This window comes from Umbelopsis ramanniana, assembly GCF_025399195.1.
Source record: "Umbelopsis ramanniana AG unplaced genomic scaffold K450scaffold_38, whole genome shotgun sequence".
NCBI lineage: Eukaryota > Fungi > Mucoromycota > Umbelopsidomycetes > Umbelopsidales > Umbelopsidaceae > Umbelopsis > Umbelopsis ramanniana.
Window position 1 is genome coordinate 60,097 of NW_026252124.1, and position 23,876 is coordinate 83,972.

General features: G+C 43.2%; 10 protein-coding genes across 10 annotated transcripts; 6 read left to right on the plus strand and 4 right to left on the minus strand.

The window, feature by feature from the left end:
- Positions 1 to 206: 206 nt before the first annotated feature.
- K450DRAFT_246821 (uncharacterized protein) lies at positions 207 to 1,045 on the minus strand. The gene has a single exon (XM_051589974.1). It carries the CDS (start codon positions 592 to 594, stop codon positions 304 to 306), a length of 291 nt encoding a protein of 96 aa, XP_051443447.1. The 5' UTR covers positions 595 to 1,045; the 3' UTR covers positions 207 to 303.
- A 1-nt stretch (position 1,046) lies between these two features.
- On the plus strand, positions 1,047 to 6,608 carry K450DRAFT_246828 (uncharacterized protein). The gene is made up of 16 exons (XM_051589975.1): positions 1,047 to 1,313; positions 1,382 to 1,450; positions 1,516 to 1,592; positions 1,662 to 1,733; positions 1,804 to 2,121; positions 2,195 to 2,655; positions 2,721 to 3,523; positions 3,653 to 3,885; positions 3,950 to 4,165; positions 4,236 to 4,677; positions 4,742 to 4,945; positions 5,011 to 5,097; positions 5,174 to 5,234; positions 5,310 to 5,467; positions 5,530 to 5,962; positions 6,028 to 6,608. The coding sequence occupies exons 1-16, from the start codon at positions 1,124 to 1,126 to the stop codon at positions 6,353 to 6,355; spliced, it is 4,152 nt and encodes a 1,383-aa protein (XP_051443448.1). The 5' UTR covers positions 1,047 to 1,123; the 3' UTR covers positions 6,356 to 6,608.
- Positions 6,038 to 7,870, plus strand: K450DRAFT_246843 (uncharacterized protein). Its single transcript, XM_051589976.1, has 7 exons — positions 6,038 to 6,608; positions 6,678 to 6,816; positions 6,877 to 6,962; positions 7,026 to 7,065; positions 7,141 to 7,460; positions 7,525 to 7,636; positions 7,713 to 7,870. Exons 1-7 carry the CDS (start codon positions 6,484 to 6,486, stop codon positions 7,770 to 7,772), a joined length of 882 nt encoding a protein of 293 aa, XP_051443449.1. The 5' UTR covers positions 6,038 to 6,483; the 3' UTR covers positions 7,773 to 7,870.
- Positions 7,871 to 7,997: 127 nt separating this feature from the next.
- On the plus strand, positions 7,998 to 10,034 carry K450DRAFT_246851 (uncharacterized protein). Its single transcript, XM_051589977.1, has 5 exons — positions 7,998 to 8,084; positions 8,323 to 8,694; positions 8,847 to 8,904; positions 8,965 to 9,458; positions 9,525 to 10,034. Exons 2-5 carry the CDS (start codon positions 8,371 to 8,373, stop codon positions 9,774 to 9,776), a joined length of 1,128 nt encoding a protein of 375 aa, XP_051443450.1. The 5' UTR covers positions 7,998 to 8,084; positions 8,323 to 8,370; the 3' UTR covers positions 9,777 to 10,034.
- Position 10,035: 1 nt separating this feature from the next.
- Positions 10,036 to 14,035, plus strand: K450DRAFT_246858 (uncharacterized protein). The gene is made up of 15 exons (XM_051589978.1): positions 10,036 to 10,239; positions 10,309 to 10,353; positions 10,433 to 10,599; positions 10,664 to 10,731; positions 10,813 to 10,926; positions 10,995 to 11,102; positions 11,165 to 12,077; positions 12,155 to 12,470; positions 12,545 to 12,666; positions 12,736 to 12,882; positions 12,944 to 13,105; positions 13,187 to 13,311; positions 13,391 to 13,600; positions 13,670 to 13,791; positions 13,854 to 14,035. Exons 1-15 carry the CDS (start codon positions 10,145 to 10,147, stop codon positions 13,975 to 13,977), a joined length of 2,838 nt encoding a protein of 945 aa, XP_051443451.1. The 5' UTR covers positions 10,036 to 10,144; the 3' UTR covers positions 13,978 to 14,035.
- Positions 14,036 to 14,360: 325 nt separating this feature from the next.
- On the plus strand, positions 14,361 to 15,066 carry K450DRAFT_246861 (uncharacterized protein). Its single transcript, XM_051589979.1, has 2 exons — positions 14,361 to 14,606; positions 14,683 to 15,066. The coding sequence occupies exons 1-2, from the start codon at positions 14,517 to 14,519 to the stop codon at positions 15,022 to 15,024; spliced, it is 432 nt and encodes a 143-aa protein (XP_051443452.1). The 5' UTR covers positions 14,361 to 14,516; the 3' UTR covers positions 15,025 to 15,066.
- K450DRAFT_246862 (uncharacterized protein) lies at positions 15,066 to 16,695 on the minus strand. Its single transcript, XM_051589980.1, has 3 exons — positions 16,168 to 16,695; positions 15,972 to 16,103; positions 15,066 to 15,877 (listed from the first exon to the last, which is right to left on the minus strand). Exons 1-3 carry the CDS (start codon positions 16,655 to 16,657, stop codon positions 15,108 to 15,110), a joined length of 1,392 nt encoding a protein of 463 aa, XP_051443453.1. The 5' UTR covers positions 16,658 to 16,695; the 3' UTR covers positions 15,066 to 15,107.
- Positions 16,696 to 16,913: 218 nt separating this feature from the next.
- On the minus strand, positions 16,914 to 18,255 carry K450DRAFT_246864 (uncharacterized protein). Its single transcript, XM_051589981.1, has one exon. The coding sequence runs from the start codon at positions 18,079 to 18,081 to the stop codon at positions 17,275 to 17,277; it is 807 nt and encodes a 268-aa protein (XP_051443454.1). The 5' UTR covers positions 18,082 to 18,255; the 3' UTR covers positions 16,914 to 17,274.
- Positions 18,256 to 18,840: 585 nt separating this feature from the next.
- K450DRAFT_200283 (uncharacterized protein) lies at positions 18,841 to 19,511 on the minus strand (the record flags this gene model as incomplete). The annotated part of the gene is made up of 3 exons (XM_051584628.1): positions 18,841 to 19,035; positions 19,098 to 19,305; positions 19,468 to 19,511. The coding sequence occupies 3 exons, from the start codon at positions 19,509 to 19,511 to the stop codon at positions 18,841 to 18,843; spliced, it is 447 nt and encodes a 148-aa protein (XP_051443455.1).
- Positions 19,512 to 20,124: 613 nt separating this feature from the next.
- K450DRAFT_246865 (uncharacterized protein) lies at positions 20,125 to 23,870 on the plus strand. Its single transcript, XM_051589982.1, has 4 exons — positions 20,125 to 21,053; positions 21,321 to 21,418; positions 21,479 to 22,217; positions 22,280 to 23,870. Exons 1-4 carry the CDS (start codon positions 20,414 to 20,416, stop codon positions 23,668 to 23,670), a joined length of 2,868 nt encoding a protein of 955 aa, XP_051443456.1. The 5' UTR covers positions 20,125 to 20,413; the 3' UTR covers positions 23,671 to 23,870.
- The last annotated feature ends 6 nt before the right edge of the window (positions 23,871 to 23,876 follow it).

Here is a 23,876-nt window from a genome sequence, read left to right on the forward strand (position 1 = left end):
ATACCTCAGCATGATTTCCATTTGGAATATCTTTTGAATGGCTTGGGGTTGGTGATGTGGGTAATGGTGATTTTGGTTTAACTTCTCGAGTTTCCTGCTTCTGCCTCATAGCCTCTTGTTGTTGTCGTTGCTTCTTTTCCTCCTCGGCCGCCTTCGCTGCAGCAGCAGATTCCTGCGCCTTCCGTTCTTCCTCTTGTTTTCGCTGCTTTTCCTCAAATTTCTCATTTTCCTTTTGTTCAATACGCTGATCAAATGTCTATTGATGAACCCGTGTTATTTTCAAACATTTCCCACGTCACTTGATCATAGCATGAAACTTACCTTCTTTTGCTGGTCCGATATGTAGGGATTATATTTAATAAATTCACGAGCAGATGAATAGTCTTGCAAGGTTGTTAAGATGCTGACAGAGTAGAGTTCGAGAACCTCATAGTATGCACTGATAGGCGATTCCTCATCTTCACTGGACAGGATAGCAGATTCAGTCATTGGACCAGCCATATCCAGTTCTGCAATCAATGTATCTGGTACATTTGCCAGCCATTCCTCAGCAATTTGTTGACCAATACGTGCAGTACCTAGTCTCAGAGACATGAGCAGACTGATATTATTCAGTTAGCGCGCATGGAGGATTCAAATTCAGACAGATTTTCGCTTACCAAACTGCTATGACAGATCCATCAACGTTGCCTACTTGGCCAGCATAGCCTTCCAGTACTTTGTTCCAAACAGCATTCATCAGGTCCTCTTTTGTTTTTCCTTGAAGGCCTAGTATTCGGAAGGTGGTGGGAAGGTCTTTTGATTCGGCCAGGGAAGTAGCAATGTTAACAAAGAGGACATGGATCATACGTCGAAGGGACGAGTGGTTGGGAGATTCCGAAGTATTAAGTAGGTTGATGGCCTTGATGCACGAGTGTGATGCCGAGACATGCTGAGTCAACAAATACGCTCGAGTAGCCTTTTGGTAGAGGCTCTGAACAGACATGAGTGGTAATGTGTGTGGGGTTGATGGTGTGGGGAGAGAAAATATGAAAGCCGTCGGGAAGACAAGCAAGTCCCAAAATTTCCGCTTTCGCTTTATTAAGCCTCAGCCCAGCTGGAGTCCCTTTCATTTCAACCCGCAATGACTCAGCTACAGAATGGGGATGCTCTTATCTCGGCATCGGCCAGTATGCTCACTATTCAAGATGCTGTACTAGATTCTCCCATATTCAGGGCCAACATCGCCCACATTGAAGATCAAGTCGACCAGATTCAGCTGTGGTTAGAGGGTCTGACCAAGCAGTTGAGACTGTATCTCGACGAACTTAACAGTAGGTTTCATTTATGTGGAGAATACAAAAACATCATCAGGAGTTTGATATCAACGTGATTGCTGCAGAGTTCAATCTGTCTACCAACGCATTATGCAAAAAAGCTATACCGCAAGGCATTGACGAGTCGCTTCTCGGTAAGTCCGAAGTGCGCGATAACAATTTTTCTCGGGGCTGGCTTGTAATCCAAACTTTTGAACAGATTCCGACTTTACTAGTGGAATAATACGATCTTTTACTGATGCTCTTCAAACCAGTCTTGCTTTCAAGTCTAAACTGGTACGTGATATCTGGCGGGCGGCTGAGGCGCCTAAAAAGGCATTATTAACATCCAAAACATCATTGTAGGTCACGGATGTGGAGGAAGAGTTACTACAGCCTTTGACGCAATTTCTAAAGACGGATGTAAAGGAGTTCAAGGTGAGCGTTTGTTTGTTTGACCAGGCAGCCTTTTCCCCACGCTTGCGTAGACTAATAGGAGCTGAAACAGGAGTACCGAAAGCAAATGGAAAAGCAGCTATCATCCTATGAATCTCAATTGGCAAGGTATAGCGTACTCAGCAAGACAAAAGAAGCATCAGCTCTGCGGGAAGATGCATTCCAACTGCACGAAGTTCGAAAAGCATATGTTCGAATGTGCAATAACTATGTCACGCATATCATTGCTTTTCGGACATACCTGGACCGAGCCATAGTGACATGTTTCACTGGAGCCACTGTAGCGCATGTTGAAGATTTGGAAGGAGCTCATGAGGTTTGGCAAAAGCTGAAATCTTCTATAGGTGCTTGGCGGCGTTGGCTTATCGAGGTGAATATTTAAGGTTCCACTATGCTATAACTAGATTTCTCTGTTCTAATCTCCTGGCATGGTAACGGTACAGAACCGGCAGACCTGCGATTTTCAATTACAAAAATTGCAGAAGACCAGAAAACGCATCGAAAGCAATTACCTCAAGCAGGTTCGGCCAAGTCGCGATTTAGAGGATTACAATCTCACCGCTGCCTCAGCCGCTGGAAGCAGTGCCATAGCCTCTCTTACCGCTCTATCGCCAAGCGATTCCGCCGCATTTCACAAGCAGAAGTTAGAGGAGTTGGTAGCGACCTCTTCTAAACAAGGCTACCTGTTCAACCGCATTGTCGTTGGAAAGCCTGCTAGATATTCTTGGGTGAGAAAGTGGTTTTTCTTGCACGATGGCTGGTTTGGCTCATGCATCGTAGGAACTACAAACAAGATCAAGGGCACCATCACCGTGAATGATCGTGTTAGTGTTCTACTTTGTGATATCAAGGTTGTTTCTGATCTCGACCGACGTTTCTGCTTTGAAATTGTGTGTGCCCAACAGTAAGTATTTCATTTTAAAAACGTGCTTTAGCTGTCTTTGGAGAGCTTACCTAACAATCCACTAGGCCATCTTTCATGCTGCAGGCTGAGACAGAAGAGGATATGCAGATTTGGATTACGGCTTTCAATAGCAGCAAACGACTCGCCTTGGAAAATACCTATGGAGGAAATTCGAGTCCGTCAGAGAAGAATTCAGATGGGGAAAAATCAGATGCCATATCTAAGTCATTGAACTTGGTTTCGTCCAAAGCAAAGTCCACTACGGTGGTCACCACTGACGCCAGTTTCCCTTCAACTGCGACATCCACCACTATCTTACCATCTGGAGAAACCGCTACAACCACATCTATAGTCACACCGTCCATCCAATCTTCAGGTTATTTCCCTAAAGCGGCTGGCAAGAACTTTATGAGCACTAAAACCCTCTCTACCAGTAGTTCCCTTACATCTCTTTTGGTTCGAGATGTCTCTAAAGACAACTTGCATCGCTCACCAAGTGGTTCACCCACTATTGGTTTAAATCCTATGAATACATCCGTTACAACTTTATCAGGAAACAAGGAAGATGAATCTCGGCCTACAACCCCCGGTCAACAAAATCCTGCCGATGGACAAAATTCAACTTGGGGAATACCATGGGCTCTCGTACCTGGAATTAACATGTTTTCCAATCCCTCGGAAGCGGGTACTGAAGCTGCAAATGGATCGTCGCCCATTGAATCGAAATCAATGGTCGTTTGGCCAGCGCATATCGACGCAGATGTCGAAAAAGTCAATCTTAGCGGATATGATACCAGTATGGAATCCAAAAATCAAGAATTGAGGCGTCTATTTGGTGGAGTTGGCTCAGAAGAAGTTGTTGTTGATGGTAAGTAGTGAGCTTAGTAGGAACCGGTTAAAAAAAAAAATTAGAAAGTGACAGTGCATGGTAAACAGTTTGTGTACGGTAACTAATTCCGTCCTCCTCGATCATCATTTTTTCTCCTTTGACGTATAGCTTTTCTGGCTTCTCTTCATCGGCCGGCTTCCAGCGAGAGCACCGAACCTGCCTACGACGATCCGCCTATGACTCCAGTCACACCATCAATACCAGATATACCCATCAAGCTAGATTCAGAAATCCAAGAAGTACCTCTATCCAGCTATGGACACGCCTACACAGGAAGAGCTTTCTTAACACAGGAAACTTTCTGGTTTTACAGTTGCATGATGATGACGTGCGTTAACACGGTAAGGGCACATTTAATGGCAACGACTTGAACGTCAGCGTGTTGTCTCATACATCAAATTCTAGATTGCTGTTAAATTGAAGGACATACAATCTGTCCGCTTGGTGCGTGATCCTTCAGTAGCTGGTCACGGTAGTGGGACGAAGGACGATATTGCATTGTCCCTCACCATCAAAGAAGGAGAGGAAACCACTCAATTTGTACTGAAAACGCTTATGCATGATGTTGAGGCTGTTGCCGAACGAATGAGACTGGCCATTGATAATGCTAAATCAGGACAAGTAAGGGAAATCTCATATTTCTGCTATTTGTAGATTTTTTTAATCCTAAACATTCAATTTATGTACAAAGGGAATGCCACTGCAAGACTTATATGACATCATCCAAAGTATTGCTGTATCGCGCAGTCGATCAAAGGATAGTCAGCCCACTACCATCATATCAACTTCAAAAAGCGCACAAGTTCAAGGACCATCCAAAGTTTCGGCGAATGGATCTGAAGCTACCCTAGTTGATAAGGCCGCATCTAAAGACAAAAAAGAGGCAAAGGAGGCCAAACCTAAGAAAGCACCTCGAAAGACTTCTAGTGGTATCAAGCCTATGCCTGCTACTTCAGGCGCCCTTGCGGCAGCTATGATGGCGGCCACCGCAGTTGCTGGTGGTAGCAAGTTCTTTGACGAGACTCAACTAAGCAAAAAACCAGACGATACAAGTCACACCGCTTCTCCAGCGGCTGGTGTGGAATCGAGTGCAGATGTAACGGCAGATGCCTCTACGGCCAATACATCAGATGGTATGCGTAACGTGAAGCTTGATTTATCATCCACGCTGGATATATGTAACTAATTATTTCCAAGTAGATGACTTGCCCGCTAATGTGAAAGAGCCATCGGGTCCAGTATCATGCGATTGCAAGGATCATTTGGATAAATTAGAGGGTGAAATTGAAGTTCCTGTTTCAGCCAAGAAGTTGTTTGAGTATCTATTTTCAGATGAGCAGACCGGACCAAGCGCAAACGGTGGTGCATGGAACAAAATGAACACGTCCAAGGGTAATAGTGGTAAGTATGAGAAGAAACATGGCCGTGATGGAGGTGTTTTATGAAATCTAATTTTTTTTTGCTAGGGCTTTCCGTAACCAAATGGAATAACAATGGCGAAGGAAAGCCAGAGCGTGTACTCAAATATATTATGCCAGTGAACAACCCTATGGGTAAGTATGCTGTGGTCTAACTGAAGACACATACGAAGTTTTTCTAACGACTTTACATATTGACCATTTCATGTAGTCAAAGTAAAGGATACTGAAGTTGTGGAAACACAAACCATTGTCAAACAAGATAGTCACTTGTAAGTGTTTCATAGGTTTCTACCGTTTGCTTACATTTCATTGTTTACTGACTCCACTTTGTTTTCTGAATGCAGATGCTATGTAGTGACTGCCTCGACCAAGACTGCACAACTACCATATGCCGATGCTTTCGTACCCTGCCTCCGGTTCTGCATAACATGGGTCAGTAAGAAAAAGTGTAAGCTGACTTGTCATATCGGCGTCAAATGGCTCAAGAGTATCATGGTTAAAAGTAAGGCCAAACATTCTCTGGTTTATGATGGTGATGGATTCATGCTAATGATTGAAATATAGGTATGGTGAACAAGGCTGCTCTGAAGGGTATGGGGGATACGATTGCTGCTTTACTTCCTATCGTGAAGGCGGATGCACAAAAACTCGGCCAGCCAGCAGGAAAAGTTTCGGGTGGAGACCTGGACATGAAGGAAGATGTAACGGCTCAGACATTAGCGACGGACAATGTGAAAGGCAAAGAAGAAGCAGCAAATAAAAAGGTTGTTCAAGAGAGCGCGTTCTTCTCTTGGATGCCTAGCCTCCATGGGTTATCGATTCCTCAAATGGCCATGGCCGCTCTTGTCCTAACTTTATTAATATGGCGCTGGCAAGCGTCTGCCCCAAGCGACAAGAACAGCCTGCAGTCGCAAGTAGTTTATTCCCGAGCAGTGTACCTTCAAGACATTGAAAAGGAATTAATTAATACGAATCCTGCCCTAAGCGCTTCACAAAGGTAGAATGGTTACTTTATTTCAACTTGCATATTGAATCACTCCACTAACTATGAACCCGGAGCAGTGTGGACATGTTTTTGCAGTCTAGACCAACATTTGCGGATACCCCAGGTGCCAATGGCACCCTCGCCCAAAAAGCATCAACTTGGTTTACTTCTTACCATCGACATTTTGCGTATGAGCTCTCTTTCACCCGAGAGAGAATAGGATTGCTTCGATACGATGTAATGGTTATATTCCAAACTCTCAACAATATTGAGAAGCGGCTTTTGGAAACAGAATATGTGAATTGGTTACTGGATGGTCAATTACGATGTGCGTCAGAGGAACCGGGCGAGAGCAGTAAGACCTCTTGCAAAACGGTGGAGGATCAGCTAGCAAAGTACATATAATGCAGCTTTTCAAAATGTAGAGAACAGCTGCCATAGCATTTTTTTTTATCTTATTACAAAAGTTAGGTCAATAAAATTTTGAATCAACATTACTTTTGCGACATCACCTGAATCAGAAAATAGAAAGTATGAGGGAGACGCCGTCGAATCAGTTGACTGATATAGAGAAGCAGAACTTGGATGAAATCCCAGGCTCAGAACGACACTTTGTCAATATTCATTTCTTTCATGAAGCGAGCATTATGCTAGATCTGTAAGTTGTCATTCTCAGTTCCACAATGCAGCGATTGGATTCCACCAACTGAACCCCCAACTCAAACAGACCAATAAAAACTGCAGCGACAGCAATAATATACCAACAAAGGTTCAAGAAATTCATGGCGAGTCGAAGAAAGAATCCAGTTGGAGAATCTAACGACCATGCTATAAGCGTCAACCTCGCGCTGGATCGCGATGACGAGGTGAGCCCTGCTGTTCGGTATAAGTATCAGCTTGTGTATGTCTAATGAAATTTTTGACAGCTGCTAGCTACAACATGCTTGCATTTGGCTTGTAAGGCGACAGAGGTGGTTCGCAAAATTCGAGATGTTATCAATGTGTGCTATAGGTAAAGCATGTTTGCAGCCTGTACTGTAGTGAAGACACCACTGTAACATTATTGGTTTTCCAGACTTGTACATCAAAGCGACAGTATATTGGAAATTGATGAAGTGAGTGGACATTTGAAAGCATAATCATATAGCGCCGATCAGTGACCTCCTTTGTGCTGACAATGAGCTTTAAAGTATTACTATAGACTTCGAACCTCGTTAACAACTAGCGAATTAATACTCACCCGAGCCTTGGGATACAATTTGGATGTGGATCTACCTTTCGCCTTTGCTCTCAAAGTGCTAAAGGGAATGGGATGCGTTCCCATTTTCATGGAAGATGAGAACGACCAACGCCTTTGGCATACAGATATATCACGGAATGGCCGGTCGGCGAATGAAGGACTCCCAGACAAGCAGGTCTTACAAAATGCCATTAGCCGATATTTTGAGGAGGACCTTGATGTCGACCTTACATTAGTAGCTCGGTTAACCTGGGTATATGTTTGGGATAGGTGAGTACAAAACTGGATTGAATCTTACAAAGTGTACAGTATTAAACCATATGAACTTCTGTAGCATATGCTATCCATCTATTGCTCTCGAATATGACTCGTACTCTATCGCCTTAGCTTGCATTTATTTGGCTGTTCGTTCAGCCGGAGCGTCACTGCCAATGGAATTATTCCAGGTAATGTTTGATACAAAACCAATAACGTATTTCTATGTCGTATTAAAAAACGCTGTTCTCATGACTTCTATATTAGTGGGTTCGCTTTTGGGGAGATGCTCATAATGTCACCATTCAATCTATGAAAGGTCAGTAGAGTAACTAATGTTAAACGTATAATAATACTATTTTCTCACATTGACAATTTCATATTAGCTGCTTTGACCACCATCATTACAGTGCTTAACCATTTACCCAATGAAACCGCATAATAAAAAACTTGGTGTCATTGGCGGGATACTTTCAAAAGACGCAATTTCATTGGCTATTGGCATGTGCGGGTGTGTGTGTTTTTTTTTTTTTGAATTGAGCTTTCACCCAAGCAGTCATCATCGAGACTGTCTTGTCTGTGACTCTTTCTCTTCGCCGTCCAAGTGCGCAACCCGCTATTGTAAAAAAAGAGCGTCGAGTAAGTAGTCCCAAGCTGACTTTTTTATGCTCTATCGTCGACGAAAGGTTTACGCGCGAACAACGTGCGAAATGGAGTATCATTTACTGAGCCCTTGAAATGATGGTTGTTGATGAATCAGCAACTTCCATTCGGCTCTTCTCTACTCTGCACAGAAGCGCTTGACCTTTTCGTAGACCTTCTCATATGCTGCTGTATTCACTAAAGCACACATTTTGTCCCTCCTTATTTATCTTAGCAGCCTATCCCTAGCAATTTTCCAGATTTATCATATCTTGGCGTGTCCATGACCCACGTAGGAACCGAAGCCCAACAACCAACTTCATTAGATACTACCTCCCATCAAAATCAAATGGAAGCTGTTTTTGGCGAATCTTATCCTTTTACGTCAAATGACCAAGAAAGAGACCAAGCAACCACCCAAGCTGAACTCGTTGCTGCTGCGGTTGCTGCTGCTGCTAACAGCACAAATGGCACAAGCAACTACCATACGTTAGTAGCCTCCGCTGACTCAAGCAACGACAACGTCATCGCTACTGCGACCGCTCAGAAAATGGAAGATGTCACTCATACCACAGAATTGGTTAAACGAGAGCTGGCAAACCAAAAGGTAAGGAATGAATCATTTTCTGTGTGAGGATTATTTTCCGCATACCATCCATTCTCTAGTGAGGCTGCTTCAGTTGCGTTCGTCGATTTTTTTATTTTTATTTTTTACATGCAATTTGATTACATATGTAACGAAATATGCATCTTATGTAGGTTAGAGCTGAAAACAGAGAGCGCAAAAAGAGATGGAGAGAACAAAACGAAGACAGAAGTATGTCATACCTTGGTGTTATTCTTTAAACGTTGTCGTTACTGACTTGCTTTATCCCAGACAAGGATAACGATTTGCGATGCCGCGTAAATAAGAGAGCAAACCGGTTATTCGGAAAGGCAGAAAGTGCGAACAAAAATCAGTGGATACAAGCTGAATTTGCAAAGCGACAGCGAAAAAGACAAGAGAAGGAGCGTCGGAAAACAGCTGTCAATGGTGCTATTGGCGCAGGCACATCTGCATCAAGCGTGAATTCGTCAAACGATTATCAATCACCAAATTCCATGGCTTCATTTACTCCAGCTCAACTTGAGGCATTACAGCAACAAGGCTCAGAGCTTTTCGCCATGGTTAGCAACAATCTCCCGCCTCTGTCACCCACTACGGCTGCTAAGTTGCTACAATCCAACCTTGCCGTTGTCCTTAGTAAGGCCGACAAGAACGACCCAAATGCAACAGCTGCTGCTGCCGCTGCTGTCTTGCAAAGTCCTCATTTCTTGCAATTAAATCAGCTCTTATCACAGCAATCCGCTGAGGCTGCTCAATATACCTCGGTAACTATCAACGTGTAACTTACTTTGTGTAATTTTCACTAGTAACTTACACCTCATCTCGTTCAGGATATCCCCACTTCAAATGCTGACACCAAGCCCGAAACCATGGACTATAAACTTTCGCTTGATCAGATTGATAATAGCAGTAATGCGGAAGGTTCAAGTGATGGCAAAGGAGGAAGCTCCATCAATGACCAAGAAGGTAAATCATCTGCAGAGCAGACAGAAACCGGCAAGTCAGCTAACGGTCAAGGTGGAGACTACCCTATGGACGCGGTCATGACTCTGATGCAACTGAACGCCGGCTGGCGGCAGTAAACAGAGAAACAGAAGTCCAACCATATTGTGAAAGGACGGGATGCCTTTACGATGTACAGCTTCAAAAAAAAAAAATTCTTGCTTGATGTTCTCAAAGTTTTTCTTTTATTCCTGGCCCGTTTGTCTTTTACAAATTATGTTATTCTAAATCAAGCTTAAATACTCGTATGCCGAAAAGATATTTGTGTGTGCTGTTTTGGTTATTTTTTTGACTCTATTCAGTGAATCAATCCACCTTTGAAAAGCTATACTGTCATTTGGTGATTGCATGTGGCGCATGTGGCTGGTGGACGTGCACATCAATTCGCTGTTCAGGGTCAGCGCAATCTGCTCTCATTTTGGTCTACCATTCTCTTCAAAGGATCGGCATGAAATCGCCATCTATCACAGATGAAACTAGTGCTGAAGATCTGTTCACTCAGATGAGTGTGTATGAGCTCAGGGGCCTGGAGAGAAAGACCAGGCAAGTGACATTCGATGCAGTTATCCGGGAAATTCAATGACTTTTCTACAATGCTGACAACCCATGCAGAGCCGAAATCGAGGAAAAGAAACAGGAGCTACGCTCCATGGTCGGGTAAGGACTCATAACATATGCTTATCTTTACAAGTTTGCCATTGCTGATATGGATCACGTACGCTTTTTCACTCTACAGTGAGCAGTATCGCGACTTGATATCCGCTGCCGACGCCATCGTTTCTATGAAAAAAGCCGCCCATGCCGTCCAGTCGAAGTTTGATTTAATGCAGGTTGCATGCGATGTAGATACCATTCACCAGAAAACGACCAAAATCAAACCTGGAAACGACAGTGGCGAGGACAGTGAGTGCCTTTGATGTCAAATTAGCTGTGGCCAAAAAAGCATATTGACTAATCGAGGATTTAGATGAAAAAAAGAGGTACCTTTACGTGTCAGCAGCTCAGATGAAGCTTTTGGTTGATGTACCGGAGCAGGTAATGTCAGCATGAACCTCGCACGATTTCGGCTTTTTGCATAACACTAATAAGTCGTACAACTTTTTGATCCACCATAAGATCTGGCATGCATTGGAAAACGACCTTTATTTGGAGGCAAGCAGACTTTTCTTATTAGCCAAAATGGTATACAAAAACCTTCAGATTGAAGAAGATGTTCCATTTGTCGTGATAGTAAGTACGAATTGGAAATTGTGCTCTTGAGCGGTATGTCGTTGAGATCTAATCTCTTCTCTCCAAAGAACACCTTCCCTGTAGTTCAAAAGCAATGGGATGCCATTAGCCAATTTAAACTTCACATCATTCAAAGAGCTGAAAATCACCTAAAGAATACTAGCTGTGGCGCCCAGGTAAAGATAGCACGTTCAGTATGGGACGCTAGTTGTAAAGATGCTAATACCACTTTCACCAGGTTGTAACAGAATCATTGTTGTCACTGATGATGCTGGACGACGCGACTTTGAAAGATAGTTTTCAAAAGCTTTTGAGTATGCGTATGGCGGCATTGACCGCTACTGTAGAAGTTCCTAAATCAAAAACCACCAATACATCTCAGCCAAAAGCGCATATCATGCAACAGCTACACGGTGCAGTTCAGCTCATAAAGCAAGTCATCACCCAAGTTTGGAGCATCTTCATCTTAAAAACTTCATCTTTGGACCAGCCCTCTCATACAATGCCCAAAGATACAGAGCTCTCTGATAATTTCATATCATCGTACGTCAGACAATTACAACGAACTTTTTCCATCCAACCCATCGAAAATGCAGATCAATTATATCTCCAAAGCTTGGGAATTGGATCCCCAGCCAGCTGTACACAACCTGCCATTTCGCGTATCTATTCTCCAAACACGAATGTGCATCTATTGGTACGATATCTACCTGAATCCATACAAAAATATACACCCTATATCAACCTTTTTGGCGAAGACAGAGATGCGATGCGACTAGAGTCTGTTCAGCAAGATGTTAGTCATTGGTTGAAAATGTCAACCGACCTATTGACGGAGAAAATCGCACAATTATTGACCGAATGCGCCGATATCAAGACATTGCTGGATGTACGACAGTCAGTTTGGGAGGCTCTGATAGATGATGAAGTCGCCACTAATAGCCAAGCGACAGTTGCAAATGATAGTCATGTGTGGGTTTCTGCTTGTCGAGCACTGTTTGGAAAGCCTCTCTCTATATGGCACACTATTTTGAAAGCACCATTCAATCAGCGGTTGGAGGCCCTCATTGACGAACGTACGAAATTAATCAAAAGCCAAGCTGATGTCCTCTCGGATTATCTTGCAGAGAACCTTAAGGAGTATGCGAACGGTAAAACTTCATTACTTCTAAATTGAATCTTGAATGGTTGAGCTCGTGTTTTGACCTTGGTGTATTCTTTTACTCAGAGTCGGATCTAGGCTCATATATTTGGTCATCGCAACCAAAAGCCAAAGAGCATGGAAGACGAGGAGAACAGCAGAGTGCTTATGGATTCGTACTTCCACCTATCACCTCTACCATTGACATTGCCAAGCTGAAACAAAATGTCAAGAACTGTGCTTCATGTTACCCGCCAACTTGCCGAAAAATGCAAGAGAGCTTTGATAAAGCCATCAGGAATACCTTGAGTGATTATCAAAGTATCGGTGCGGCGCTAGATACCTTTACAGAAAAGACAGACATGCCATCCTCCACCATAACGTCCTTGTTCTCATGTTCAAAGTAAGTATCACAACCTTTGGTTAGCGCTGTGCCAATGTGGATGCATACTAAATGACATCTTTCTTCAAAAATAGGGATACTCAATACTATCTGAAATACCATCATGGTAAATGCATTACGGCTGTCACTGAATACGTTGAGCGAACGTTAGAGATGCTTTCATCTTTCAGTAAAGAGGCAATAGAGAGCGATCAGGGTCAGTGTTTGAACGCATGGTCAACTTTCATAACAGCAGCGAACAAATGTCTTAAGTATTATGTTACAGATGGCGCAAGGAGTCAAGTCATATTCCTTGGTCGATTAGCTCGTTGCATCGGACTTTCCTCGGAGGACCTACTTATTGCATTCACTCATAAGACACCCCACAATGGGTTGCAATATACTTTAGGACTGGATAGTTATGCAGATAGAGGTCAGTACCCATCCCAGATTTGAATCCATATGTCCCTATGCTTATCTATGTGGTTGAACAGTGCAAGCCTACTTGGATACTCAGAACAAGTTTATTTCTATATACCACGCCGCTAATGAATTGTGGTCCGAATATTGCGCGGCCGAATTTGGCCGGAAATTGATACACATGTTGGAGGTTGAGCAGTGGAATGAGCTGAACACCACTGCCGTATTATGGCAAAGTAAGCTTGGCGTTTCCGATGCCATACTGTATTCATCATTATTTTATCTCTAACCGACTTACCTTTTACCTACCTACCTAGCAATGCAAAATGCTGGTGATGCTGAGGGTATGCGGCTACCAGCATATGCGACCAATGCACTCATAGAAGCACTTTTGGCCGTTTGTAAAGAGATCCACTCTGCTCACAGTGGCACGCTTGATGAGGTAAGACCACGGACATTACATAGGCTGTGTCGGCGTGGAAGTTGAAATAGAGTGCTAAATTAAGCTATTGTTAACACAGACGAGCGTTAATATGCTGTGCTCTAAATTATTGGAAACTACGAAGGTCAACTACGAGACTATGTTGGCTGAGTTTCTGGCTGACGAGAACAAATTGACGGAAAAAGGTGCTTTGCAATTGTTATTCGATCTACAATTCCTCTCCAAGCTGCTTCAGAGCAGCACTGGATCCGACCCTCTAAAGACGGTGCTCAACCAAGTGAAGTCAAAGGTAAGATTTTTTAAGACATTATGTGGACTTGAGGATGGCTTGTTAACACACTGATACGCTTCTCCATAGATTGATCCTATCAATATGAGGGTCTTCCAACCGTTCATCACCACCAATATCGAACGTAATTATAGCAAATGCGCAGTTATGCTTGGTTTATTATTTCCTTCATCAAGACGACCAGCATCCATGTAAGTCTTTACTTTATGATCCAATGCGCTACGTAGTCCCGCACTAAATTTTTTCTTCGCAGTACTCGAAAGCATGCTAGTAGCACATCTGAGCTTCCCAATATATTACCAGCAGCAGAGCAAGTTCCACGCTTTGCATTGTTACCCATTGGACATCAAACCTCTTCCATTCTACATCGTTACTAGACTTCATGAAGAAAAGAATATCAAGTGTACTTTACTCGCCCCCTGTACAAAACGAAGAATAAAATTCACGATAGCATACCATTATGCTTGCTCAAAGGCGATATGACGAATTGATGTTACAAGTAGGATTGAATTGGACATATACGAATAAACACATAATATTTGTCAAGAAAAGTATTAAAGTAGTTGCATTGCGCATATGCCCAGCAGAGAGTACATTTTTGCAAAACTGAGGTACACAGAAATGTACACCAGTGCTATATTCACCATCCGATTTATTACTAGGAAGTCAGCTGGGGGGAAAAGCCGGTGCAATAATGACCCAGCGCCGTGAATTCTTGACATCTATCAAAGTATTTGCTATTCCCACTTCTTTCGTGTACAAGAATTATCATGACATGGGTCGTATCATAATTGCAAACCTAGCTAAGGGAGTTCGTCAACACACGAGCTCACCTTAATAATTGCCACAAACGTTGATATATATTTTCTGAATTCATTTTCCCTCCATTCCTCTCACTTTTCCTTTCATACTAATCATGATCTGCTCACGCCTTGTTTCCTTTGTCGTCATCGCATTTGCCGTCGTTGCATCTGCCGCTTTCCCCGAAAGAAAAATCGAGGAACACGCAAGTATGGTTTTTGAGCCTTGCTGCCGTAATAGGGTATGGTACTGACACTCATCAATGCGATGGTTTTAATCAGTTTGCAGTCAAAACGCTGTGTGCAGCAAGGGTCTTTACTGCCGCAGATACAATGGCGCTGTTTACGGCACCTGCGAAAAGCCTTTCTAAATCTCTGTCCGACTGTATAGCAAAAACTGCCGCCCCTCCCATCAAGCTCAAGATTCAAACTTTAGTTTCTACACGTCTTCTATTTTTGGAGAGCTGCGCTATATTTGGCTTTCATTCGCTTGCAATCAAGTACCCATCTATTTTTTGTAGTTCTTTAGAAAAAGGAAAAATCGAATTAAAGAAAAAAAAAAAAAAAGCCTTGTACATTTTTAGAGTGCGTATAAAAAATGTGGTATGTTTGTTTTCCAAGTAGGATAGGCATTAACATGAAAGATATATTCAACTACTTTGAAATTATACATTGTTTGTAACCTAATATTATCCGTACAAGTCCCCCTACAATAGGCACACAGCGAAGAATGCGGTCATGAGAGCGGAGAGAGAGCTAACGGTCATAACAGAAGAACCGGATGTTGGTTGGCTTTCGGCAGAAGCACTGGCACTCAATGCACCGTCTTCATTGGAGGTTTCTGTAGATGCAGGAGGAGCAGTAGACAAAGCAGAAGACATGTCGGTAGTGGTGGGGTCGGCAGAGGCAGAGCTTGAGCTAGCGGTTCCATTTTCAGTAGCGTATACAAAGTTATCCTCCCAGTATGGGTTGGAAATATTCATGCACTCGTGGACAGGGACAACGTTGAAAGTGGTTTGGAGAGTGGGGAGCCACTTTTCAGCCATGGAGACGGTAGCGTTGTTCAATTCGTGTTCCAAGACAATGTGACCGTTGGTTTTGTCAGTGCCGTTCTTGTATGCGTCAATCCAGCCTTGGAAGTAACCGTCAACAGTGTTAGGCGAGAGGTTACCGCCACCATCGCCAGGCATGTTCCAGTCATTGGTATCTTCATCCCAGATGATGGTTCTCATGCCCATTTGCCAAGCGATAGCGCGAACACGATCATCGACATCACCGTATGGTGGACGCCAGCAGCGAGGAGTAATACCAGTGGATTCCTTGATAGAGCGAAGAGTCCAGTAAAATTCAGCTACAACCTCGTCATTGGACTTGGTGGTCATTTGGGGATGAGACCAAGTGTGAACGCAGATTGTCAACCCATCTTGAATAGCTCTCTGGGCAGCAGCAGGGAAACCAACAACGTTAGAGCCGATATCTAAGGAGTTGACCAACGTTAATAAGAAGGATTTTTTTTTCAAAAAAGATAAATAACGTAGATATCATGTTTAAAATTCATAAATCAGACTTACAGAACAAAGTTGCTTTTTGGTTATGAGCAGCCAAAAAGTTATACAGGTTAGGTTCTGCCCAAGGGCTGTCACTCAACTTGCTGAAGTCGGATGGGTTGAAAGGACCATCGTCGTATGTCAATCCCCAGTCACCTGAGAAAAAACTATATTAGTGCTATTTTGGAATTACAATGGACATGATGTATCTGTTACTCACCAGGGCGAGGGCAGTAATAAATATCCTCTGGGAGGTAATCAACCTTGGGCTTAACGCAATTGGTATCACTCCACCAGCAGTAAGGGTCGGTGTTCTCGTTATAACCTGTCATAACCAGATCTCCGTTGGACTTTCCCGTACGGGTGGGAGCAGCAGGAACCTTAGTCCAGTCAATAGCACTGATAACGGCTTTGACTTCATCACTGTCAATAGGAGGAGTCTTCCATCCTGTAGGATAGGCAGAAACGTTGAAGCCAGGAATACTGGTGGCGAGTGCCCCCGTAGGAACTGTACCACTAGGCACCTCAGTAGGCAAGCCGGTTATAGGTGTAATGGATGCCAACCAAGCAGGAGAAGTGACGGCAAGCAAAGCATCGACGGTGGGAGAGGGGGTAGTAGCTGCCTTTTGGTTAGCTTTGGTAGCAGCAGCATCTGATAAGGCTACTAGAGCGCTTCCAAGAAGCCCAATAGCAAGAAATTTCGTCACCATATCTGGTTAATAAAAGTAATTGGGAAACAGAACAGTGCACTTCTTAATATAACAGGGCATTTTTATACAAAAACGGAGTGTTTGCATCGTACAGTGTACCACTCTAGTAAGGTGCGGTGCGTATTCGGTGTCTGCGCTCTATTTTTTTTAGTACGCTTTGAAGCGGACATATCGTGCAGTTTGCGGAGGTCATACAAACTGTGTGTGCCAACCATACTTCCCTTCCCATAGACTTCCCTTCCTCTCCCTACCGCATCGAAGGAAAGCAAGACTTTGTGCACGGGTAAAGGATTAGTCCTGATCAATGAAGAAACTGATTCAATTGAAACTACTGATCATCGAAAACAAGAATCTGGAAAGGGGGTCGAGTCAGAATGGCGGAGAGTAGCGTTGAATTATGGTTTATTTCGGGAACCCATTAGAACAGGAGTTTTTGCTGAATGATTAGAAAAAGATTATATTCAAGCATGTTCATCTATTCCTGTCATTACACAAAGGATAAAATATATCCCCTTTGTGATCAATGTTATAAAAAAAAATACATCATTTACAGTAAAACATATCGTCGCTGCCACACTTAATTTGGGGCGTTGCGCATTACAGTAACTTTTTTTGTCTTACCAACGACTGTCAAAACCTTTATCCATGCTTTGGAGTACCGCCTCTCTGAGGTAATATGCATCAGGTTTGTCTGCTACTGCGTCCACCTTGTAGCCCCGATCCTTCAAATGCTTGCTAGTGGTTTGCCCTATAGCGGCAATGCGCGGCTTTGAATAACTTTTCCTCTGTAGATGGTGGTATAAAATGTCTAATGCCTTGGAGCCCGATGGGCTGAACACCACCACCCAATTTGGCTGTGATAGTGTTGTGATTGTGTCTTGAATGGCGTCCTCTAGGTCTTTGCGCAGTTGTGTTTCATAGACCAATATCTCGTCCATGATGATAGACGCGTTCTTCATCATCATGGGTAATTCGTCTCTGCGCTTATCGCCAACTAAAAACAGTAATTTAACAGGTTTTTGGTCATCTTGCAACTGTTGTATAATTTCTTGGCCAAGCCTTTGCGCGCACCCTGACGTTTCACCAACTGACCGCAAACCTAGTTCCCGAACCAGATTGGCAGTCGATGGTCCGACCGTGAACACCTGCCTCTCTATCCATCTTTGTTTGACTGTAGTATCAAGCGATTGCCAAACTTGACTCAACGCATCTACGGCTCTCTTGGAAGTCACCACCATCCCCGCGTAATCTTCGCCTGTGTTGTTTAGCATGCTTCGCAGGTCTTCAAGGTGTGTCAGGCAGTGCTCTAAGACAGGAACAAACATACAGTTAAACTTGAGTTCCGTGAAATGTGTCTCATATGGGTCTGAATGGGTTTTCGCCTTTTCCTTTAACAAGAGAATATTTGGTATTGGTGTCGTCATGGCCAGTGCTGTTAAAGTCGCAATGTCGACGTCTTGAGCAATGATGGTGGAGAGAACCAAGCGTTAGTTGTAGCTTGTAAACAGAGGGTAAATGAAAAAAAAACTAAATATGTTTTTAGAGAAAAGTATGGGTGACCATCGTATTAGTTTATAGTGTCGGAATGTCCATGTTTACTGGCTCATTCTTACCTTTAGTTCAGCATGCGCCTCTAGCAGGGGTTCAGGACCATGCCCAATTTCATGACAGTGACTGGTGTTGCGGGGTCTTGAAATTTTACATTTGTAAAAAACTCTGGGCTGATAGTGAGGCTGTACATTTCATAATCGAACGACGAAGTTTTACCTGGTAAGTTGTGCCTTTTCGGTTAACTATTCAAGGTAGCCGGAAGAGCCTCTGAGTAGAGGGAGGGAGCTTAATAATCACTGGTATAACTTCATATCCCAAGGTACATAAAACAAGCTGAATGAACCACCCACCGGAGTGTAGCTGATATCGCGCATTATTTGTCTCCGTGAATTTGTCTCTGTCATATGCATCTGAACTAAATTACATAGACCGGTTCTGGTTTGTCATCAAAACCAAAAAGGAAGATAGTATGAAGACATATCATTGAAGCAGCCCAATAATTGGGAATTGACAGGCTTTGTGACTAAGCTGCAGCTATTTTGTTCGTAAGTCACCAATCAATTTAGTCCCAAAACAGAAGCTGTCGACAAAATCTTGTCAAGTGGTCGTTCTGTAAATCTGTTTAATAGCTATTACTTGAGGGATTCGTGGTACATTTTGTTTATGAGTAAGACATTGAAGATAATGTACTCTACCTTGATGCCTGCCTTTCCGACGTTCGATCTAATTTTCAAGTACTGGAGCGCAGCTTCTCCTTGTTCATTGATCTTTTTAGCCGTGTACAATTTCTTAACACGTACAAGTTGAACCAATTCACCCAAGAGTGGCTTGGAGCAAGCCGTAGTACCTTAAATTGAGTGAAGACTTCCTCAGTACCATAAAAACTCACGTCTGGCATTTCCATTGACGAAGCCATAAAATCAACAACGACTATTTGGCCACCAAGTTTAGTAGAAGCAGCTAACTTAGCGATTGAACTCGCTCCGCCATTGTCGATAACAAAGTCGACACCTTTACCATTTGTCAAGCGAAGTACATCCTTTTCGCAATCATAGTGTTCTTTGTAATTGACTACATGATCTGCACCATAATTTTTCCTCAGATAGTGTAGTTTTTCATTGAAGAATATATTATAATGGTTTTTGCACTAAGCAATGCGTGCCAAAATTAATGGTAAAAACAGAGACACCATCTGTACAGAGAAGAAGTACAGAATCAACAGCAGTAGAGCATACGCTACCTATTCCAAGATGTTATACCTAAGCAATCTGAAATGGTAATAGCTAGAAAAAGCAGGATACATTTATTTTGAATTATGTGCTCATAACCTAAAAGTCGGTGCATGTGAGAGGGTGCCAATCCATATTCCAAACAGGATTTTGTTGACTTTTCATTTCTGTGATGATCTTGCTTTTAAGCGGAAATATCGCAAAATTGACAACAATGATTTCTGGCTCAATTGCATGTCAATGTTTAATAGACATTATATTCGAAGCGTAAACAGTTAGCCCCCGTCAAGTTAGATTCCACTTCTGCAAATTTTTTTCTTCATAAAAGTATCCTTTGCAATCTATTTTACCGATTTCTTACTGCTTCATCGGAAGTCTTCATGACTTTTTGAGTTGTTTCCAAATTATCATCAAATATTGATGGTCAAATTGCCAAAATGAATCCTGCAGAAAAATATCAAAGGTAGACTATAACATACCGTATCAAGCACTAAATACTCTTCACAAATATAATGAAAATGTATCATTATAGCAACAAGGTGTCATATTATTAAGTGCCTTGAGAACACCTTCAAAACCATGGATTATTCGCTGAAAATTGACAAAATTTATTTTTATCATATTAACTTACGTCATCATGCGATCGACCTTGTTCCTTTCCTTCACAATGGTCGAGCAGGAAAAAGAGGAACCTCCCAAAACTGCATCGTGCTGTCAAGCGATTCACACTCTTCATTGCGTCGGCTCCATTTGCCATATCATACACGCCACTTGCATAAAACGCGTTGTATACTTTGATTAGGATCACGCGCTTTGGTCGTCAACCTTTCCGAATTCTTTGTTCTCTCTCTTTTTTTTTGGCCTTCCCCTTTACTGCTGACCGACTCGTGAATCCAAAAAGCTATATTGCATTGACTCTTCTTTAAAGGCCAACAAACTTGTACATCTCCTCAAATACCAAGAAGTGGACTACATTATGGATCCAAATTTCTTTTTACAGAACGCTCTTGCTAATCAGCAAGCTGGTGCTCAAGTAAAGCGGCAACAGATGCAAAATCCTCGAATGATGATGCCCTATGGCCAACAACAACAACAGCACGCCTCCCCTGGAATGGCCAACGCCGCCATGGCGTATAGCTCTCCATATAACCCGGCTGCTTCCCCCATGAATAGTTATGCTACGAGCATGCCTCAAGCCAACAACCCCGTTTTCTCTGCTGCAGCATTCAGCTCGGTCGATCCGCAATTGATGGCTGGCATGAATCCCGTATTCAATCAGAACTTGCAGAGTATGATGAGTCCCGATGGTAATATGATGGCCAATACACCATATAATCAAGCTCCTCAACAATCCCAATCGCCCTTCTCACAACCTGCGTACTTGGCTGGGGCAAACGGTAACGGTATGAATCAGCCATCCATGACTGCCAATCCCATGGCTGGTCGTTATCAGCAATATGCCAATACACCTGCTCAGATCCAAGCGCAAATGCAGCAATTACAGCAGAACGCTGGGAAATTCAAGAATGGACAGCAAATGGGGATGGCGGCGGCGGCTACAAGCCCGTTCATGATGCAGCAACAGGCAGCAAATATGATGAATGCTCAGCAACAAGGTTTGTGTTGACCCATAGTTCTGACGAGTTGCTCGGCCTTCTGATACCAATTCTTTGATTTATCCATTACAGCTAAGCAATCCCCAACACAATCTCCTTCCATGAATCATGCAAATTACACAAATACAGGAAATGCTTCACCTGCCATGGGCAACAGTCCAATGATTGGCGGGCAGAATTTTGGCAATGGTAAGTTTGAAAAGACCAGGCGCGAAAAGGTGCTGTGTTTGGCCTGATTCACTAAGCTAGCTCTTTCCCTCTTGACAGTCATGAGCAACAATGCCAACTCGAGTGCTAACAGCTCTCCTGCTAAAACCTTTGCCATGGCCAACCAATCGAACTCTGCCAATGCCTCTCCTCAAATGGTAAAATATATTTTTGTTTCCTTTTGTTTGGGTTACCGATTGTCTGACACGCTATGATAGCATCGTAACGCAGCTCAAGGATCCCAACGATTTAGCCCTTACAGTAAGGGCAATTTTCCTGGTCCTAACGTGCATGCTGGTCTATCACCACAGCAAATACAAGCTATTCAACAGCAGCATTTCCAACGTCAGCAAGCATTACAGCAGAGTCAACAACAACAGTCGCAAATGGTCGGAGGTGCTGGCACGCCACAGCAACTATCGGCAGGTGTTGGTCAATCCCAGATGAATCAGCCTACGAGAATGCAGCAGCCGGATTATGCACAGATGGCGCAAGTTAATATGAAGGCGAGTGAGGATAAGCCATCACCAGAAAAACTATGGAGTGAACATCTTCAATCTCAAAAACCCATACCCATGGCTTTACCACCCTCTATTGCCCAACAAGCTCGAGCACGAACTGCATCACAGTCATCCCAAGATAACAGCCAGGTGGTAACGCCTAGTGCTACACCGTCGATGCCAGCTGCAGAATCACATTTGTCTACTAACAGTAGTACGCCACAGCAATTACACGAGTCTCCTCAAGCGATTGATACACGCGTAGCCACTCAAGGGTCACCAGGAGTCAAAGCGAATGAAAATGAAGCAACAACACAGTCACCTGCTTCAGCGGGGCACGATAAGAACGTCACTTACATCCCCAAGACCAGAAATGTGGATACTTATGGAGGTGTAGATTTAAAGTACTTTGACCGATATGAAATCCGGCCAATGTTACCAACTATAGGCGAACTAGGCAAGTAGTGTCCGGGTTTGTGTGTGCATATTCAAGTCTGTTCAACTAACGATTCATCACAGGCATCGTAGACATTCATGCTATCACTATGTCTCTCAAATCCGAGATGAAATTGGAAGTCAGTAACGCACTCAATATTTTGACAGTTTTGACTTCCAACCGAAGTGTAGTGCTTTCCATGCGGCATTGCGACGATCTGCTAGACGTCTTGTTAGACTACTTAGAACAGGATCTTATGGGAGTCAATTCTCGTTATGATACACAGCCTAACAAGGAAGACAAGTTGACACTGGTGTCTGAAAAGGATCGAACCTATGGTCAATTGTTTGAGATGTCTCTGGACGAAATGAAAAGCTTAATACCATCACTAGAGAAAACGACGTCGGATGTTTGGCTGTCCTACCGAGAACGCTGCCTATGCATTATCAATATCCTTCGCAATCTGTCGTTCATGCCTGAAAATCAAGAATACTTTGGACGACATAAACGTCTGACGGATATATTAGCATATGTACTGGCCAGTGATATATCTATGGAAGAAAACACGCACCATGACGAAGATACCATGAAGCAAACCAATGGTAATGACCACTTAGACTCTGATCGCCCCGCGTGGTATGTTGGTGTACGACACATGGATACCTTAGACTATAGGAAAAGTGCTCTTCTTATCTTTTCCAACATTGTTGTATTCCTCAAGCTGGCCTCGGCGTCTTCCGCTCTCATATTTATCAAGTTAACCGACGACTTCCTCAGCAATGGTCCCGATACCTACTTTTCCCAAATTGCCGTGGAGACCTGGGCTAAAGTGTCGGTCAGTTACGACAATCGTAATGTTTTTGCAGCATTGTCACTCACATCTGCCATGGAGAACAAGAATACTGATGTGGTTCAGCATGAAGATGCGTTCACCTACCTCGAAAACATATGGGAAGAACTTGGTAGCATCATACGAAAGGACTTCTTTACCAGCGATGGACGGGTCATAGCCAACATGAAAGCACATCAACTTGCCCTTCTGGAAATGGCAGTGATGGGATTGTACAATATCATGGTGATCGCCAAAGACGAAACACTACGCTCACGTCTACTGGTTCGCGACCGAGGTATTGGTATGGTGATTGTCAAGCTTTGTGTTTCCTTGGCCGAATATGGTACTCAGCATTTCGGTGTTGTCTGTCGGAGAGGTTTGGAGCTTGTACGAGGTTTGATTACTGGAGGAGATGGCCTTCGACGAAAAACAGAAGACGATAGACAAAGGGATAATTCGGAAAATCCAGAAACGTCACCACAATTAGGCACCGAAGTGACTTCGCGTATAGCTTCTAAGTTGGAACTCGATGCCTATGTTATAAACCAACTCCTCATGTACGCTATGCTTAATCCTGCCACTGATCCTGATACCACTCGAGAATTGTGGGACATCCAATCACTTTTGGAAGAAGAATCTTGATGAGGAGGAGGGTCTATTCCTGACAAAAAATAACCATGTCTCTTTCCTTTTTTTTTTTCTTATTTCTTCTTCCTTGTTTTTCTTCTTTCTAATATATATACACTTTTGCTAGTTGTTTCATTGGTTCGTTTTTCATTTTTTGGGCCTGTGCTTCACTTTTTCAATCAATGAATAAAAAGATGAAAAAATGTGCACCAGTTTTCAGC

Excerpts from the sequence above, each read along its gene's own strand:
- K450DRAFT_246865 (XM_051589982.1), top strand. The coding sequence starts at position 20,414 with ATGGATCCAAATTTCTTTTTACAGAACGCTCTTGCTAATCAGCAAGCT. Across the intron at positions 21,054-21,320 it reads GATGAATGCTCAGCAACAAG|TCATGAGCAACAATGCCAAC; the intron begins GTTTGTGTTGAC and ends CCCTCTTGACAG. Across the intron at positions 21,419-21,478 it reads CCAATGCCTCTCCTCAAATG|CATCGTAACGCAGCTCAAGG; the intron begins GTAAAATATATT and ends ACGCTATGATAG.
- K450DRAFT_246861 (XM_051589979.1), top strand. The coding sequence starts at position 14,517 with ATGATCTGCTCACGCCTTGTTTCCTTTGTCGTCATCGCATTTGCCGTC. Across the intron at positions 14,607-14,682 it reads AAAGAAAAATCGAGGAACAC|TTTGCAGTCAAAACGCTGTG; the intron begins GCAAGTATGGTT and ends GGTTTTAATCAG.
- K450DRAFT_246821 (XM_051589974.1), bottom strand. The coding sequence starts at position 594 with ATGTCTCTGAGACTAGGTACTGCACGTATTGGTCAACAAATTGCTGAG.
- K450DRAFT_246858 (XM_051589978.1), top strand. The coding sequence starts at position 10,145 with ATGAAATCGCCATCTATCACAGATGAAACTAGTGCTGAAGATCTGTTC. Across the intron at positions 10,240-10,308 it reads GGCCTGGAGAGAAAGACCAG|AGCCGAAATCGAGGAAAAGA; the intron begins GCAAGTGACATT and ends CAACCCATGCAG. Across the intron at positions 13,601-13,669 it reads TCAACCAAGTGAAGTCAAAG|ATTGATCCTATCAATATGAG; the intron begins GTAAGATTTTTT and ends GCTTCTCCATAG.
- K450DRAFT_246862 (XM_051589980.1), bottom strand. The coding sequence starts at position 16,657 with ATGGTGACGAAATTTCTTGCTATTGGGCTTCTTGGAAGCGCTCTAGTA. Across the intron at positions 16,104-16,167 it reads TTATTACTGCCCTCGCCCTG|GTGACTGGGGATTGACATAC; the intron begins GTGAGTAACAGA and ends GTTTTTTCTCAG. Across the intron at positions 15,878-15,971 it reads CCAAAAAGCAACTTTGTTCT|ATATCGGCTCTAACGTTGTT; the intron begins GTAAGTCTGATT and ends TCAACTCCTTAG.
- K450DRAFT_246864 (XM_051589981.1), bottom strand. The coding sequence starts at position 18,081 with ATGACGACACCAATACCAAATATTCTCTTGTTAAAGGAAAAGGCGAAA.
- K450DRAFT_246843 (XM_051589976.1), top strand. The coding sequence starts at position 6,484 with ATGAGGGAGACGCCGTCGAATCAGTTGACTGATATAGAGAAGCAGAAC. Across the intron at positions 6,609-6,677 it reads GCGAGCATTATGCTAGATCT|ACCAATAAAAACTGCAGCGA; the intron begins GTAAGTTGTCAT and ends CAACTCAAACAG. Across the intron at positions 6,963-7,025 it reads GTTATCAATGTGTGCTATAG|ACTTGTACATCAAAGCGACA; the intron begins GTAAAGCATGTT and ends TTGGTTTTCCAG.
- K450DRAFT_246828 (XM_051589975.1), top strand. The coding sequence starts at position 1,124 with ATGACTCAGCTACAGAATGGGGATGCTCTTATCTCGGCATCGGCCAGT. Across the intron at positions 4,166-4,235 it reads ATAATGCTAAATCAGGACAA|GGAATGCCACTGCAAGACTT; the intron begins GTAAGGGAAATC and ends TTATGTACAAAG. Across the intron at positions 5,235-5,309 it reads GTCAAACAAGATAGTCACTT|ATGCTATGTAGTGACTGCCT; the intron begins GTAAGTGTTTCA and ends TTCTGAATGCAG.
- K450DRAFT_246851 (XM_051589977.1), top strand. The coding sequence starts at position 8,371 with ATGACCCACGTAGGAACCGAAGCCCAACAACCAACTTCATTAGATACT. Across the intron at positions 8,905-8,964 it reads AGAACAAAACGAAGACAGAA|ACAAGGATAACGATTTGCGA; the intron begins GTATGTCATACC and ends GCTTTATCCCAG. Across the intron at positions 9,459-9,524 it reads AGGCTGCTCAATATACCTCG|GATATCCCCACTTCAAATGC; the intron begins GTAACTATCAAC and ends CATCTCGTTCAG.